This window comes from Cydia fagiglandana, chromosome 6 (assembly GCF_963556715.1).
Source record: "Cydia fagiglandana chromosome 6, ilCydFagi1.1, whole genome shotgun sequence".
Taxonomy (NCBI): domain Eukaryota; kingdom Metazoa; phylum Arthropoda; class Insecta; order Lepidoptera; family Tortricidae; genus Cydia; species Cydia fagiglandana.
In genome coordinates, this window is record NC_085937.1 from 15,001,135 (window position 1) to 15,020,431 (window position 19,297).

Here is a 19,297-nt window from a genome sequence, read left to right on the forward strand (position 1 = left end):
TTATACTGTAATATAATTTTATTTCATTAAGTTATTAAAATTAGAAATATTGTAGAAGGAAGTAATACAACACGAATCCCGGTATTCCCACGGCATATCCGTATTAGAATAATGATTGAGGTCATTAACCCCGTGCGACACCAAGTTTGCCGAACACTGGTCATTATACTCAATTGAAGCCATTAAAAGGTCACCCCGTTGTACTCTGGTGTTATTAAACGGATTAATTATGATAATAAAGCACTTAAAGAGACATTGTGGAGCTTAATTACTCGCATTCTCTTGTTACTTTAATAAGCAATTAAAGATCAGAGGAACAGATTGAAGAAAAAGTAGGTATATGACCTAAAATGTAAACATAAATAAGATGAAAGTGTTTCCTTTTGTTAGGATAAATTCTCATGACAGCAACCCTCCTTATTCTAGATGGATGTACGCCATTGATATCAACACTGAAAGTTCTGTAATAGCTACTAGGAATCCTATCACAATACAACACAGAATAGTAACAATTTCCAACAATACCGTAAATAAAACGTACGTTACTATCAAATACCTTAATTAAAATCGCATAGAGCTCGGGACTATTTTCATCTACAGTTACAGCGGGTAGCTATCTAACAAATTGGGAGTCACGTCACGTATTTCAATTGAGCCAGATTCTGTGACGTCGACTCGCTGATATGGCGTTCTGGCAAATAAGCGACAGGAATAGCAACTCCCTTATCACTTCCCAGTATCCGAGAGCTACCGAGATACAATTAATATCGCGCAAATTTGAAATTATAATGTTATCACAAAAATACTTCAGGCACGTGTTCGACCTTGTAAAAGTTAGTCAATCTACAATAGAAGATTCTACAACAACCGGGAAATACGGCGGAAATTTCGCAACCCCCGACTTGAGCAGTGAGACTAATTAAATGAATTTTCATTTCGGGAAAATTTTAACGACTTCTGGTTATTTACCTTGTAAATTAACGAAAACTAATTAAACAAGCAGCAATTCGGGAGCTGGGTTCATACGCAAAACCGGATTCAGCATTTAAGCCGGGGACGTGTGTTTCAATTAAAGCGGAATGAGCCTTGCGGAGATTTTTTAAATCCCTGGACCGTAAGTACGTCGATTTATGTCACAATTATACAGGCAAATGCTAACTCCGCATTTAAACTCTTTATTAAAGGCACTTGACGTTGTAAAATATATCTGTTTGAATACCTATACTTTGAATGTTTACCACAGGAAGATAAAATCAGAAGCAAGAAGCTTAAAAAACCGTACTAGAGATTGATGGATGGACGTAAATGTTGCGAGAGCTCGCAACATCTCTCGACTTTTTATGTTTTTATTCATGGTGAAATTAGGTTTGAAAATGGTAAAAAGTCACAAACAGTTAAATATTTAACTAGTATGTTTAACAAACTAATATAACGATAACGTCAGTTTAGACTTATGTTGCTGCATGCAGAATATGTTTTTGATTTAGAAGCTCCCTTTATTACTAAGTTAATAAAGAAATTTAGCAACTATTTGTTTATTGCCGAGTTGTTAAAGAAACGCAGCAGATATATATAATACCTAGAAATTTGCAAACTTAATTGAATAATGTCAAGTTAATGACAATAATGACGCAAATTCAGGGAATAGAAAACGAAATCGATATTGCAAGTCGACCTTCGGTACACAATTCACTACAGCGTCGGCCGCTTTTGTATTCACTATTGTTCTTTAATTTGAAACTAAAAGTAGGCAGGAAATGACTTCTTTGTGTAAGAAAAGTAAACACTCGACATTATTTTTATCCAATTCGAGGTAGAGATAGCGAAACGAAAGCGAAAGTTTGGAAACAATATAAAACGTAACACGGAGGGCGCGCACTAAACGGGCAGAAATTACGCGGATCTGGGTCAACTCAACCCCTACTCGACTGTTCCCTCAAATCTGTGCCCGGTTTTCCCAGTTCCAACAGGTTCCCGGGTGCTTTTTACTCCACGCACAAGTAAAAAAATTGTGAATACAGACATTGTTTTGATGTCGTCTAACGATATTAAGCAAAGTAATCCCAGCTTGGCTTAACGTCATACCCTTACGTGATGTCTGACGGCTAAAACCAACCTGGAATAGTCTCAGGCCTTACATAATTTAGTTGGATAAAGCGTCGGGTCTGTAGACCTTTTCGGGAAAGCACGGCCAGTAGATATATATTTATCGCCTCATGGGAGGCGTTCATCAAGCTTGGAGGGAAGTTTAAGAGTGGCTGTTACCCGTAATCGTGCTTGGAAAAAATACTATGAGTACATATACGTATTGCGATTACAGGTAAAATGAATTACCTACAAGACTACGATTTCGTTGAACTTTTGGCTGAGCGTGACTGATTTGTGACTATTTAAACTAATCCAAGTCATGCACTAAGCTACCTTCTATTAGAAAATTACTACTCAAATTCTTTGTGTAACTAGGTACCATCTAAGCTAAGTTATCAAACTAAATAAGACTGAAGTTCCTGATAGACGTTTCAGTTTCTTCCCAAGTTACGTAAGTATTTTTATATCATTAGGCAACTGGCCGCTCGATATTGATATTCCATATATCTTTCTTCGAGCCACCGAAGACAAATAAGATATTCTTGTGCTGCCCTCTGGGAAATCATTATAAATTATTTACCCGAATAGTCAGAACCGATAAAACATTGGCTAACAAAATTGATATAAAATCCTCTCCGGCAAAGTTATAACTTTGCAGATAAAAATATGGAAATATTTTGACTTCCAAACGCAATGAGAGATTAGTTAAGTTAAGATTACTTAAGATGTACGGCAGCAAATGGAGGGCACTCAACTTTTAGTTGGCCATCATAGATAAGGTCTGTAATACATGCGTAAGCCTAAATAAATCGATGAAAGGGTTCCAAACTTTGCTGCCGAACGTGCGGGTGCGAGTAGCAATAAAATTTATGAGTTTACTTGCGAAAACATATTAAACCCATCTGACTAAACTCTCGCGAGTAATGGCGGCATACGTGTTGTCTTGGTTATGTGAGAGGGTTATTATTAGGCTCTTCTAAGCTTGAAGACATCGATATTAAGGGTATTTGATTGCGTGTCGCTAGCCGAACGGGCGACCTTAACGAAGCGGTTTCACGCGGGTCGCGGTTTACGGGTAGTCGTAAAGCCGACGAGGGGCAGCCCAGCGCTGACGTCGCCGCACGAGCGCTTGTTTACGGCCCCTTAAACCCGGCCACTGCTAAGAATTGTACCTCTGTCTGGTTTCAGACGCATTACAGGAGCTTTGGCCCTGTATCTACTAACATAACTAGCCAAGCACTCAGGGAAACTAATTTAACTGTGGCCTAGAGCTACTTAAAAATTATATCTAGTCTGAGTGCTACTTATACCGGTTCATCCGCAAAATATTACCTATTACTACCACCCCTTTATTAGTATGAAGTCCATCTTCAAACAGTTGATGTAGGTACTTGACTGTAACACCACCCGGTTAATTTTTCGTTTTTACCTCGGTAAATACACCAGTAGAGCTTTTTACTTTGAAATCTGTATTTCATAATCTAGTTAAATACAATACAAAGTACCCACATAACTATACAACTAAAAATGTCAACGAGATTTAATCTCGCGTGAACACTATTTCTGTGTCCACCTCAGACTGGAAGAAAACTCAACGCTTCTGATACTTTAAGCAGCTTATACCGAGATCACGACCTAGGTAATACAAGGAAATGCTATTATACCAGCAGTGTAAACGGTGCAGCAAGATAACGCTTCATAAAATTCAAACAAAAGCGTTGGAGCAGAACAAAAAGATAGTGTTGCAAAAACAAACAAAACTTAATGGCTTTGTTGCCGTGCGAAACTAAAAAAACGTTCATGTTTTTACTAAATAACTGTGTCAAAGTTATTGGCACTATTATTTTATTAATTTTACCCCCTTGCCATTCTGGTCTTCCAGTCTTCCTTCAATATTTTCGGTTTCAGGACTAGACATAACCTGAGGCACTACAGTGAAAAGCGTGAATCGAATTTACTTTATCCGCATCTCTATCGTTCGAATATGCAAGAACGATACGGCAGATCACGATATTTAGATTTTGGTATTTCGCGGTAGGCCCTCTGGAATTTTGGCGCGTTTGTATTGTGATAAGAAGAACGTGACTATACTATCAGCCCACACAAGTTCGAGAGTAAATTCTCACAATCGAAAAAAAACGTGAAAGAAATTTTCTAACCCGAGCACCGATTTGCCTGAGGCCGAGCCGAAGCCTTTAGCACATTATTCTGCCGGTAGACCCCGTTTGCGTGAACGGAATAATCTCAATCTAGGGACCGAACCAGCGGAGTTGCATAACCCAAAACACGCGTAAATAAGTGGGGCCATGGCCGGGTAAAACCAATAAACTTTTAACGGAAAAACCTAAAATACAACTTATTAAATGTATATACATATGTACCTATTTTAAATACGCCGTGTGCCAATTTGAATATCATAGAATCAAGTAACGTTTTGGAAACTATCGTATTGATAAATTGCTGGATCATTTTTCAATGTGGAACCTGTACCATACATGTTCGAGCGTTTTGAGGTTTTAACCTAATATTTATATTAGGTTATATCCCTGCATTTTATTAAATACTAAGCAGCGTCACTTTTCTTACAAAATATTTACGATGCTATAAAGAAATATATGATTCATCAGTAACTAATAACTACTATTAATGACGTCGTCATGTGTGGCAAAACTAATTATGTCACTAAACTCACATAAGATCTCAATAAAAATGGGACGAAACTAAGAAATGTAACGTGTACGACAATGGAATGGACGAAGATCTCAATAAAAATGGGACGAAACGAAGAAATGTAGCGTGTACGACAATGGAATGGACGCGGAGCATTGATAGGCCGCGGCCAGCGCGCTGCCGCAGAACTTACGTAAGCGGAGCTGAGGCACAGTGTAGGGACAACGTCAGTAACCTATCTCTGACCTTTAGGAATTCCTGTTAACGTCACGTATCATATGACGAGCAGACACAAGGCATGTCTCTACTAGTCCCAGTCAAATCTAGTGGTGCCTTTGTAACGGGTAGCGAAATTTGTTTTTGCCAGTAACCCTCGTTGTCGTCGGAAGATGGAATACTCTATGCACGCCTACTCTGACCGGAGCCACCCCGCCCGCTTGACACTTCCGAGACACTGCCGGACGTATATTTTGCAACTGGGGTATCATTCTAGCCTTACCGACTACGGGTGAGTCGAAAGTTTCGATGAACCAGTATCAGTAAGCTCTCTGATTACGCGTAGTTCTTGGGGACCCCAAAGTAGTCTTACACTGGTTCTTCCGTGAACACAAGTCACCACTTGAAACCTAATACAGCGGCTGATGTGGCGCTAGCACCGAATTTGTACGTCACTGAATTACAAATGAGCAGTGCAACGGGCGTAACGGCGTTTACACGTAATAATGGTCTTTGCGGTTTGCAGAAGAACGAAACTGGAAACTTTATGAAGGTAATTTCGTTTGCAAGGAAAGGAAAGTTTCTGACGTTTTTGTACGAACAGAAGTGTCAGACATTTAATTTTTAATGCGAATTTGCTACTTGCTATCTACCTACACTTGTTTCACTCTGTATATTTTTTGCCAATGAGTGTTTCGACAGTGTTTGAGTGTGAGTAGGTATACTAATTACTAACTAACTTAACGTCTTTGTCGTCAGACTAGTTCGGTGACCATTTGCATGTGTTCGTATGTATTTTCTTTCTTATTTAATGTGTTATTGTAACTTGTATATTCAACTAAGGTTAAAAAAAATCTGGGACGTCAACAGTAAATCCGCAGATTCTAAAACAAAACCCTTCGGCTTGAAAACCCCTATATTTCCCAGGCCTCATTGGCAGTATAAACGTATGGCACGTTTATGAAATTGCCCCTGACAACGAATCGGTCCCTTTATCACCTGTCTGCTACAACGCCGCGTCTCCTACCCCGCTCTGAATAATGAATTACGAGTAAAGTACAGTCATCAGCAATAGTATCTTACACAACTAGGGCCGCAAAAATATGTGACACGTTCTTATTTGGAGCGCAATAAGAGCGCGTCATATATTTTTGCGGCCCTAGTTGTGTAAGATACTATTGCTGATGACTGTACAAGTAGAGTTGGAGCATATATATACCTAAATTCTGAATGATATAGCAAAAATATTGATAGTTAAATAAATCTATCAAAATCCTAGCATAATTCTTATTCCATGTAACGTTATTAGGGAGGGAATCTTGAGGAAAATTAAAAATACATTAAGATTCATAGGTATCTACATACAATAATAGAGAGAATGAGATTAAAATAAAGTAAGCACTTCAACTATTTCTAAAATTATTTACTGTAACAATTACGTTATATACTTCAGTACCTAATTAATAAAATCGTTGATGAAAACTCCTGACATTTCTGTATGCCCAACAAATTACCAAAAATCTCAGAGGGAAAATCGCGTTTTATAATAAAAAGTCTTGTAACTTTAAATCGCTGTTGTGTCTCTTCCTTACAAATATAGTACATAGCGGAGGCAGTTATAAAGTTGACCCAAAAATTTTTTATTAAGCTATGAGCTTCATCACATATGTTCCTTGAGTAATTCTAAGCATTTCAAGCCTGGGACGCAATAAGAAATGTGCGTCTACTCGGATTTGTAATGGATTCAAACTTTCAACCCCTTTTTAACCCTGTTAGGGGATGAATTTTACAAAACGCTGAAATTACTTTTCTTGTCTTTTAATAATATCTCCAAATACAAAGATTCAAGTTCCGCGTTCGAAAATTTTTTTGATATCCATACAAGCTTTCAACTCCTTTTTCACCACCTTAGAGGATGAATTTTCAAAAACGCTGAAATTAGTTTACTTGTATTTTAATAATATATCGTTTTACGAAGTTTCAAACTCCTAGCTTAAAATAAAACTTGAACCCCATACAAACTTTCATCCCCTTTTTAACCCCCTTAGGGGTTGAATTTATCAAAATCGCTTCTTATCTCTTGTACACTTTATAAATGTAATCAGTTGTGCAAATTTCAACTTTCTATCTTTTGTAGTTTCGGCTCCGCGTAGCAAAAATCTCCAACCAAATTTTTCACCTTTTTACGTTTTTCTTGTAAAATTACTATGAAACTGAAAAAAACAAATATCAGCAATGAATTATACGTCTTTGGTTTATACGAAAATGATACCAAACTTGCCCTTGTAACCACCAGGATCAGAATAGATTTTTTTTTAAAGATCCCCCACCCTCCCCGACTAGACGCACGCTTCTTTTTGCCTCCCAGGCTAGAAATGCTTAGAATTACTCAAATATCAGATGTGATGAAACTCATAGCTTAATAAAAAAAATTTGAATCATGTATGGCAGCGTTACATAACTGATTCCAGTAACATAGTTAGAAAGAGAGACACGCAGAGAATAAAGATAACAAGCCTTTATAAAACCTGACTGTGGTAATCCTTATCAGATGGATGTAGAGAAAAAATATATTCAACCACAACAGATTCATTCTCGAGCTAGATATATATACGATCCGCGAAAATAGAATATGCAAATAGCTTTCTCGATTTCCGATATCAAGAATACAAAATAGGACAGAATTATGAGGGTTTTATGATATACAGGTATAGTAGATATTTATAGTATTTGGAAATTGAAAAGGCATGCAAAGGCAAAAACGAGCTGGGAAAGCTATAAATAAAGTCTTAATGAAATAAATTCAGCCCGATCAATTTCAACTGTCAGTTGCTAACTGCTATTATGTGTCACCAAGTGCACACAATGGCACGCCATAAACGATTTGGATTTTGTGAAAACTTTTCAGTGAAATTATAACGCTTTTTAGGTTGAAAACTACTCAAAATATAAACACACGTAAATGACTCTCGGTGTCCCGGTGCGCGGCAATGAGTACTCCCGAAGCGAAAATTAAACACAGAGTTGAACTAACATAATTAGACACTGTAGTATCACTATTCCGCTGAACCGCTCCTCAAAACATTATTTTGCACACCCGTACCGACATATATTTTCCCGTAACTGCGAGTAACACCTCTCGCTTATATTATTTTATTACTGGCTACGTACATTATGTTTCATTAGCTTTTGATCGAGGGTTGATTGATTATCCATTAGCACAACATGATACAGAAGGATTATGTTTAACATTAATTTTCAGGATTAAGGTTAAGTAAAAAGCGTTTCCTGCAACAAAGGCTTTCATGGCCAAGGTTAATTTTTGTTAAGCTTGTGAAAGTTTATCTTCTACTGCTAATCCTGAACAAATGCGTGTGATATAGGTACTCTAGAAATAGAATAAGATAGGCTCCAACAGGCAAGAGTAGTCAGGTAGTGACATAGTTATAGTTACTGTGGGTGCACTTTTTCATCTAACGAGCGAAACTACATTATGGTTACAAAGGCGTACTCTTATAGCAGCTGCTTTTATTACTAGAGTACGTAATTGCATTTGACCATAGTTTTGATAAATTGTTTAAAACCTTTGAATTGCAATTATACAGCAAATTGAAGTAGGTAAGTATTTTCCAGAAAATACGATTAACAGCTAGCTAACTGTGAAAAGACAAAGCGTCTTCACTGGAAACCACTTCGAAAAACTTCAGTAACAAAGCAAAACTGCGAGAGCCTACTCCGCTTTATCCTCGAAAGAGAAAAGGTTTTCTTGAGACATTCCATCATCTGTAAACAATTATATTAATAAATAAAAAAACTATACTATTAAGTTAAGTCACTTGGGAAAAAGAAACTTAAAATATCTATTACGTAAAAATATTTATGTTGACGGACTACAATATGAACGTATAACAATTTTTTCCGTATATTTTTCCCTAAAACTAAGCTTTCTAAACCAAAAACATAAATGTATAAACTAGGCCAAGTTCTTATGTGACACAAAAAGTTGTGGTATCTGAAAACATGCCAAGTTTCGCGCTAGACTGACGACAAACTAAATTAATTTATGATCTCGTTTTAAGCCCCATATTACGTCCCTAGATTAGCAGAAACGCTTGAAAACCTAGAAGAAGTCAATTGAATCTTTTCTGACTGATGTGAATGTTGACGTTTTATATGTAACAAATCACGATACGTCGTAGGATGTAACCATTAACAATATAATATTCGACAATAAAATGCCCATCGTGACCGCGTTATTGCGATAGGATCGGGACGCAATGTAGATGGCATTTTGATATAGGTACTGTGGTACCTAAATTTATTGCCTTACACTCGAGTTATTGGTTTGTTATCACCTTATCCTAAACAGTTGAGATGATTTCATTCAAGATAAGAAAACAAACAATGTCCTCATGTTGGATTATTTTATAAAATACCTACTTATATGAAACATTTCGCTGTAAGATTATTAGAAGTGAATGCTGCATGTGTTAAGATTAAGTAGAAAGTGTTAGGTTTTGTACCTATTTAGATATGACATCAAATGAATATTGAATAGCTACTATAAATTGAGAGCAACAACAACACATCGAACTTGAGAATTCATTCAACTGGCATGTTATGATTTAAAAAAAGTTTTCCGATAATTCACCAGCCATTGTTTAATCCAAGCCCTATTTTACGATTCTTCATAAATACATGTACAAACTACAAGCACATGAGCACCAGCCGTCGCGTCCCAGAACTGGGTCTCACCGGATATCGACATGTGCCATCGGGTTTGACTAATAGTATCGGTTTACACGACACGGAACGGGGATACGTATATACGTTTCCAATTCCAACGATGTCAACATTGATGTATTTAATTAAACACGGTAAATTCGAGAACAATCAAGCCCGTTTTCGGAGGGGTGATGAAGAGATCACGGATTTCCTATTGCTACGATACAAAAAGGTAAGGTACTCTTGTTACTATTTCTTCCGATTTCTTGAACTAAGCAAAGAGCATTGAGGAAATTCCTGGCAAAACCACCTTTACTCAGATAATTTCGTTAAACTAACTAAGCGGTTCTCAGAAAAAGTGTCATGGCAAGTTTACAAAGAATGGATGCATTTTTAAACGCAACGTTGAGTGTTGTTTCAGAGGATCACTAAATTTATTCAAAAGCGCTTAACCCCGCTGGGGATTTAGAAAATCCATCTCCGCTCTATTCAGGCGTTTCAATATTTAAAGTACTCGCCGTTGCAATTGAGTTTTGGTTGCCACTGTAATACCAAAATTCAGTTTACTAGGTCATACGGAAACTAGTTTCTGAATATTGCAATCGCCAGACGCTTGAATGAGATTGAGGTTTATCCGTAAATTACCAACATTAGGTACTCGATGGTACAATTTTAAACACCCAGATCCAATTTGGCATAGATAAGCTAGTCCCATAGTTTTGCAGCCACCACGAGCGACCCCGTCAAGTAGGCTCGACTTGGATTCATGCCAGAAACATTAGCACAGATACATAAGCCTAGCAATGCACAGAAGTTCCCGCCTATTCTATTCTCACACACGCTTATTGCATTTAATAAATAAATCTTATCATGTCGTCTCTGACAATCAATAATATATAAACTCCTCAAATTTTATTTTGCGCTTTGAAGTAAAGTCGGCAATTTACAACTACAAGAAATCCTTCGGCAAATATCAATAAAGTTGGGTATTGGGATAGTTCACTAACTAACCGAAGAGTAATGCATAGAACGCACGATAGCAACATCGAGAGGAATAAATTGAATATTATAGATTTCTCTGCGGGGCGCGTCGTTCGGGCTCGTGAACTGAATACGATACGCTTTTAGCTCCGCGTTCGTGAAACACTTTTATCATACTTTTCAAATTATTGGTCTTTATGCATGTCGTTTTCAAGTTTTTTTTCGTTCTCAAGAGTACAAAATACCTAATTGTACAGTATTTAGATTAGTGTTATGGCGTCTGGCAAATGTAACAAACCGTTGATAATCCGTCATTTTTACATTTCTGTTTGTTAGAAAAAGACAAACATGTTACAAAAGTTTTTAAAAGGTTGCTAAGTTTTATGAATAAGGGGGTTAAAGTTAAAAAAAAAAACATTAGAAATTAGGAAAGAAACGCTACGATATTTACATGGTTAATGTTTGTGACATCAGAGTGTGTTACAATAGAGGACAGATGTAAAATTAACAGGAGCATTCCACGGGCTGTCCCGTACAAACACATTTTATTTGCTGTGTTGCGACTTTTTTCTCGGCATTTAAAGCAGGCGATTATTTTTCTGTGCATATTTTTGACCATTTGTCATAGAAAAGGAAACTCTTATACCTTTAAATCTTCAGAAACTTCGCGTTTGTACGGGACAACGCTAGACAATTTCATGGAATGCTCCAACAAAAGAACAAGAGTAACAAGAAGATACGTAAACCTATGGCGAATGTGTATGTCGGATCAAGATCAATGTGTTCAGGACAAGACGGTCCTAAACAACCAAATCTTAAATAATTTTCATATGGCATATACGGTGAACGGTCTTCAGGTCAAACGAGAAGATCTACATTGACCACATATATTATTTAAGCACGGCGTTGACAGTACTGTGTGTGCTGTGCCCCTAGTAACATCTCTCATACAATGTCTAATGCAGGCGGAAATTTAATTCTTCCTCCCCTAGAGAGCGTTTACTCACAAGCTAAATATAGACACAATGTGAATCAGCTGTTGCATTACATGAGCAGGGACGTCCGGTGACGTCAGGTGAGACGAGCACTTGAACCTTCCCCGGCAACCTTGATACTTCTGCCCTTTATTTTATAACGGCGATCGGTGAAATGTCATACCGTCGCGTCGTGACTACAGCAGAACTTTGAGATAATAGTAAAATAGAAGTTAGACAATGGGGATGCAGGTGTGATAAGTACCTCAATGTGAATCAGCTGTTGCATTACATGAGCAGGGACGTCCGGTGACGTCAGGTGAGACGAGCACTTGAACCTTCCCCGGCAACCTTGATACCGCTGCTCTTTCTTTTATAACGGCGATCGGTGAAATGTCATACCGTCGTGACTACAGCCGAAGTTTGAGATAATAGTAAAATAGAAGTTTGACAATTGGGGATACAGGTGGGGGTTAAGGTATTATAATTCTTATTAAAAATAACTGCATAAATAACGTATATGAAATCCTGCGCTCGCGCATGGTAACCAATATCATGTACTCACGTACTTCTGTAAGTCGCTGCAGGCAAAGTAAATAAAAGATGTATACCTAGCTACATACATATTTTTGTGTCTATATTTGCAAGAACTTTACATTAATAATAATAGCTATATTTAACGGGGAATACCCATTCAAATATAGCGTAATTTGAATGTTTATTTGTAACCGACCAATCTGGCGATAACTTCCTCATAATAAGTGACTGCTCGGTTCAGGCCGAATGTCCCTATACCTGATTTTTTGTACAAACAGGGAAGAGTCGAGTTTTTGGTGATTCCTGTGTAATGCAACCTCGAGATTCGTTACAACTACGCGATGAGAATCTTATCAACTGTCACTATCGGACAGTCAACTCACCGAGCGCAGGACGTGTTTGAGGATTGTGTTGTGACGATATCACATAATAAAAATCCTATAACAAAATAAGGGAACAGCTTTTAGCATATCCTCTCTGTTGCACCTTAGGGATTTGCATATATTAATATTAAACACGAAATTAATTCTGTCCGAAGTTGCTATATTTACATAGCAAATTATATTTGAATAAGTAAACAGCCAATCTCATTTTCCTTGTCGCATTTTTTTATGTTTCTCATGTCTTTTAGGTTTCCGAGGATGTCTACAGGGATTTCCAAAATGGGGTCATCCATTAATTACGTCACACGTTTAGGGGGCGGGAGGGGGTCAAGAAAATGTGACATGTTGTGACATGGGGGAAGGGGGAGTCACCATTTACCAAAAACATTTTTTTATTAAAAAAATTATGCCGAGTTAGTATTGCCGATTTCATTGAAAATAAAATTGCCGAAAATGTGACGTCACACCAGGTGGGGAGGGATTTGCAAAATGTGACCAAGTGTGACAAGGAGGGGGGGAGGGGTCAAAAAACCTAGAAATTCGTGTGACGTAATTAATGGATGATCCCTATGGGGCTGTCCATAAATTACGTCATCGATTTTCGACGATTATCCCCCCCTATAATCATCCAAAAATCATGCTTCAAAGGACCCCATTTCCTCCTACTTCATGCTACCGTCATCCGATGTCCAGACCCCCCCCCCCTAATTTGAAATAACGTAATTTATGAATAGCCCCTATCGTGTCATCTTACACAAAACACTCGCATGCTTGTACTCTGCATACTAGACGATGGTGGAATATAAATAGAAAAAAAACATGGAAGAATTGTAAACTAGATAATATCGAATTATAAAATTCACTTATCTGAGTTTGTGCCTACACCAAATCACTACAAAAACTAGCATAGTCCTGATGATAACCAATTTATAAGTAAAGTTTTGAGCTAAAAGCTATTACATAGGTATAATATATTAAAGTTATTGATCATTTGCCACAATTGTCACTTTATTATTAAATTTGTGTTAGTTTGTGTTTGGCATAGCAAATTAATAGCAATAGAAAGATTACGGTACGTAAGTTTAGAGCTGGCTCCAAATAAATATATTGACATTCAAAGATTATTCTGCAAAAAGGAGTAGAAACTTGGAAATGAGAGTAGCTTTTATTGATATGTACGCTGATAGTACCTAATATACGCTTGTGTGCGCCAACGTTATAATCTCATTAAATACACACCCGGAAACATCAGTTTACTTAAACTAATTAAAAATGTTACCTACACCAAATTGATAAGAATTGTTCTTGTTTATTGTATTATATTATATTTATAACGCCGTTCGGGCTATAGCGAGTAGACAAGTATTGTAGCTCACGAATGTTTGTCATTTTTGCTCAAGTTACATTTTGTTTCAAAACAGTAGATAAGCAAATTGCAATAGTCATACGTAATGAGTTTGTAAAACATTTTAACCTCTTTCGGACACCTTGCATTGCATGTTACATTAAGGAAGGTCGTTACTATGCGTCACCTCAATTAGGAAACTTACTTCATACATATTTTTACTGTAAATATTCATACACGCTCTGCTATGAATAGCTTTATTTTATTGACAAGTTAGTAAGTTTCAGTTGAGTAGAAAAGTACGAATCGCCTAGCGTGGTAATGGCCAGGGCTTGTTAACGTTACCAATTCACATTATAAAGTAACGTTAAGTAACGGTAAAATCATAAAAATACCTTATTACCTGTAGTAAATGGTAACGTTACTTGATAACTTAACATTATTATAACGTTACCTAGTTAACGTAAATTTTACCGGTAATTTTACTTTTTATGTACTGGCATGTGATGCGGAGGGATGAAACTGATGAAAGGCATGGGATGGGACAGGTATTACGAATGAATGTGGAGGGAAGTAAGAGGAAACGAAAACCAAGGAAATGATGAGAGTATAAATTAACGAACTTAATTTAAATAAATAATAAAGCGAGTCAAAACTTAGACCCTTTAAGGATTTCAGTTTCAGCCTATGGCCTCTCCTCCGCTCCGCGTAATCAAGTTGTAAGTACCTACATAGTTAATTAGGCGGCGAGTAGTCCAATTAGGAGATTGTTAGCGCCAACTAAGGCCGGTACGTTACGTTACGTATTTTCGTCACTAGTACAACCAACCATTTAAATTATTAGAAGGGATTTTAAAATCTGCTCGGGTTACTGCAGTGGTATTTAGGTATCCCCACAGAAGTACCTAAACGTAAATACCTACACCAGTGGCCTATTTTATAAAGCTACAAGTTACAATTTACAAGCGGAAGTCTCTTTCTAACCCTATGTGGTAGAACGAGACTTCTGCTTGTAAATTGTAACTTGTAGCTTTATAAAATAGGCCACAGGTATTTCATTCACTGTTAAGCTACGTTTGTTTTGTATGAAAGTAGTGAAATAAATGCATTTGTATTTGTATTTTGAAGTGAAAATGCTAGTTTGTGGGCGGATTTATGAGGTCAATTGTCGATCTGTGGTTGAATTGAAAGTGACCTATTGAACCCCATGTAGATATTTTTGCGCTTGAACGAAGATAAAGCGCTAATACTTGGAAGGTGAAATAGTTGCTTCCACCAGTTTCACCAGAGTTAAATACTTTCAATTTCACAACACATTTTATAGAACACTTAGAATGATGCTACCTAAATTGTATACTTTATGTTTTCTTGGCGTTACGTACAATATTATACAATACAGTTAAGGTTCTAAATAAATAGGTAATACCTAAGTACCTACACTCCCTGCTCTTACCACGCTTACCTATTCTCAAATAGGAAAGTATGTTGTAAAATATGAATCCATTAGCGTGTCCTTAACTTCCGGAGAAGGCAACAACTTTTTCCCCCGCATTTTTACAACAGTAATAGCTTGTTTACACAGCTATGCTCTTTATTTCACTTTAAGTAGGCACATTAAGCCCGACAAGGACAAAAAACATACTTAGATCTATTTAAGATGACCTCACAAGGTACAGCGTAATGACGTCAACGGATTTTTCAGCGTAGACAGCTTCGTTAACGATGTCCCAAGTAGGTAAGGTGTATACGACGTAAGGTGATGCAGCCTATGATGATGCACATTTTCAATGAGTCAGCATTGATAAACGCCGGATGGCGCGTAAACTGATAACCGAGTCAACAATGCCACGACAACGATATGTAATGTTGATTTTGTATCATCATTTGTTGTAGATTTCTATTTTCAGTTCATAATAAACTTACAAATCAGCTTTAATCGCATATATTACAGTAAAACCCCACATAAGAATCCGAGACCGTAACAAACATGCGTTTTAAACGAGAAAGTGAAATATTGACTGTGAAATAAAGGATGTAAATAAGTGTGGCCAGGGTAAAAAGGTGTATATATTACGCGGGAAAACGTATTAAACAAGATCATATTAAGAGTGATTACTGAATTAAAAATAATTGAACTGTTGTCTTCTGGTGACCATGGTCGTAACAACTAGTACAAAACATCGAACTAAATCGAGTAAATAATGCTATTATAAAAAAATTTGGTTATTATCTAAACCACGTCATTTTAATTAACTACGAGTTTTTGAAATTAGCAATTACTTTAAAGAATATTGTATTACTTTAGGCACTCCATTAATTAAAATAATGGTGATAAATGAAATTAATTTTATAAGTACTGATAATGTTTTTATCACAGTTTCACAATCATAATATATTTTGTAAGATGATATACAAAAATTATTTCAAGTGTCTTTTCCTAAATGGATTTTGTAGCACTGATTCATACCCTGTGTGGATTGTAATACGAGCAAAAAATTTAACTGTAGGCTATACTCCTCATACTGACCAACATTTGTTCAGCAACTTTTAAAACTAACTTGTGGTTTGATTTTTAATACACTTTAAGATGTATTCTAAACCGCAATGTATTGCGAATTTTATTATGCTTAAGGTATGACAAGCAACGTCAATCACAAATGATATGGCATGGCGATGGTGTCCATTGAAGATAATATTTATTTTGTATGAAAAATAGGAAGTCTAGACACTTCATAATTTTTAAAAGTTGTTGAACAAAAGTGTCACCGTTTGAGGAGTACAATCCATGTTTTAATTATTTGCTCGTGTTACAGGCCACACCCAGTATATGTAAAATATACTCAAGAAAATCAATTTGTAAAGGTGTACAAAGGTGCTTTACTGCCAATCCCACCTTAGCAAACTTTCTGTTATTATGTGACTAACAAGGGCTTGTGTTTGGCTAAAATTCTAAGATTTTAATGCAAATCAGTGTCGGAGTTGCGGATAATCCATCAGCAACCCAAATTGTGCATGATTTTTCTTTGTTTAGACTCTTTTTGCTTCACCAGGTAATTTAGGAGTATACATGGCAATTTTTTTATATATAATTATAACTTAAATTATTTGACCTGGTCAATGTTGCCTAATAAATATCTTGCAATAATAGTTTGTACTTACAAAAGTAAAGGACTAAAAACAAAATAGAAACCCCAGCAATAGCTTATGATTTACGTACCATAGTACCATAATAGTTTTTAAAGAGGATTATAATATTGTTAAGAGTTGAATAATTAGGGTTGTTCATTTTAAATGTTTTAGCCAGCACAGTATGATGATTAATTTACTTAAAGTTACAATTTTTAAATATTAAAACACCCAGATTAGAGCTTTTTATGAAATTAACACTAGCATTGTAGGTGTTAATCCAATTAAGTATTGGATTAAGTAATTAAGGTATTAAGTTTGTATGCACCACAAACACATTATATCCAATTAAATATTATCCAATCAGAGTAATGAACTTAGCTGTTAGTTTCAGTTGTAGTACAGGAAAACCTGCATATAATTTGCCAAAATATTCAGAAAAATCTATCATAACCTCCTGGATACCAATGTCTTATAAGGATAACCATGTTGAATAATTTAGGGCAAGTTTCCAAGTTCATATCCATATAATTATCTTGTCCAAGTCCTGTCAAAGGTTACCAACCTGAACATCTTCATGCCAAGTTTATGAACAATCAATAATTTATTGCCTTAGTAATAACCGAAAAATGTATTATTTAGGTACATTTTATCACCAGTATTATAAATCTGAGGGGTGGGGCGAATAGAATAAAGAATCCAATAAGAATTTGATATATTTCTGCATAAAATCCTACAAACAATGTTATGGAGGAGTATAATAAACTATGACCCACAAAAACGCTATCATAAATGCCATACTCAATGCTATTCTTTCGCGAATTCATGGCCAAAGAGGAAGACCTTTGGTTATATTAGGCAGACGAAAAACTTACCGCTTGGAGCGCCGCTAACCTGTCCTTCGTCATCCTTAATGGAAAATCACACACCAAATAAACGTTTTATCTTGTTACACAATCCCATTCACAGATATTTTTCTAAAAACGTCACTAAAATAAAGGAATTAAAGGACACGAACACTACGATCACTTCACTGACTTCACTCAACAAAAATCGATACGCCACCACGCAAGAACCAAACGAAACTTAATTTTTTAGTGCGGCAACATTATAGAAAAAGGATGAAAAAAAAATTTGGCGAAAATGCATGGATAATACATTTTTTGTAATAGTTCAATAAATTACTTTGGTATAAAAAATATACATGCCGATACTTAGCGCTCTTACATGAACATAAACATACTTGCTGAGATTATTCGATAAAGTGTCGTCCTCTTTTGTCTCAAGCAATTGAAAGAGGCTTGCTTTGCCGAGTCTTGTCGCCAATGCCTTCAGAAGGTCTTCGTCTGTGTATTGTTATTTCTTTATTATTGCTATACATTTACCCAGTAGGCCATAAAAATGCAATAGATTTATCATATTGTAATATTTGACATTTTTTAAAGGCAAATACGCTTGATATACGTCAATGTCATCTATAGATGTCACCTATATGTCAATGTCAATGTGATGTCAAGTCATTGTCAAGTCCTCACTTCCGGTCCACTCATGGTCCGATTCAAAGAGAATAATAGCCATATGCCTATTTGTTAGAAAAAGAGGCAAACAGCTCTTTTAGTCTAAATATCATAATAATATATCATTAATATAAAGTCTTATATTATATCGGTACACAGATGTTACAATTTATTATTATGACCTATCAATTTTATTGACACTATAGGGTTCAATGCCATACGTTTAATTAATATTCATCATAACTGCGGCAAGCGAAAGTGATAGCAATATAACGCGACAACAAACCTCTAAGTGATTTGTTCATAATACTAGTAATCTCTGTATAGTAACAAAATGTACAGGTTATAATTTTCTAAGTTATTTTTTCCTTTTTCTGTCTTACTTTCGCACTACTTTATTTTTTTTATAATATTCTATAACCCCGGCTACTCACGTAACGATAAATCGTTGCGATAAAACTGTGCAGTCCGACTGTGCAGATAAATCGAACCGTGTGTATGACAAATTGTTACGATAATCGACATACACACGGTTCGATTTATCTGCACAGTCGGACTGCACAGTTTTATCGCAACGATTTATCGTTACGTGAGTAGCCGGGGTAAGTTGGAGTTGGACTGTATGCTCGATGATGGCGCTTAATTTCTGACGTCACAGAAGGGAAGAGATGTATCAGGCAAAATACTTGTTAAATTTATTCTTGCAATCAAATGAGAAACGCTAGAACAATTTAC

General features: G+C 36.2%; 1 protein-coding gene across 7 annotated transcripts in view; it reads right to left on the reverse strand.

Moving 5' to 3' along the window:
* LOC134665327 (syntaxin-1A) overlaps window positions 1-18,107 on the reverse strand; it is an 81,505-nt gene extending 63,398 nt beyond the window's left edge. For 6 of the 7 annotated variants that reach the window (XR_010098356.1, XM_063522251.1, XM_063522252.1 and 3 more), the window contains exon 1: window positions 17,921-18,105. Coding sequence is in view for 6 of the 7 variants with exons in the window: in XM_063522251.1 (XP_063378321.1) it covers window positions 17,921-17,953 (33 nt within the window). In the remaining variant the exon portion in view is untranslated. Of the gene's footprint in view, window positions 1-17,920 lie in introns of all 7 variants that reach the window. The other variant, XM_063522256.1, reaches the window with a different exon arrangement.
* Window positions 18,108-19,297: the final 1,190 nt, after the last annotated feature.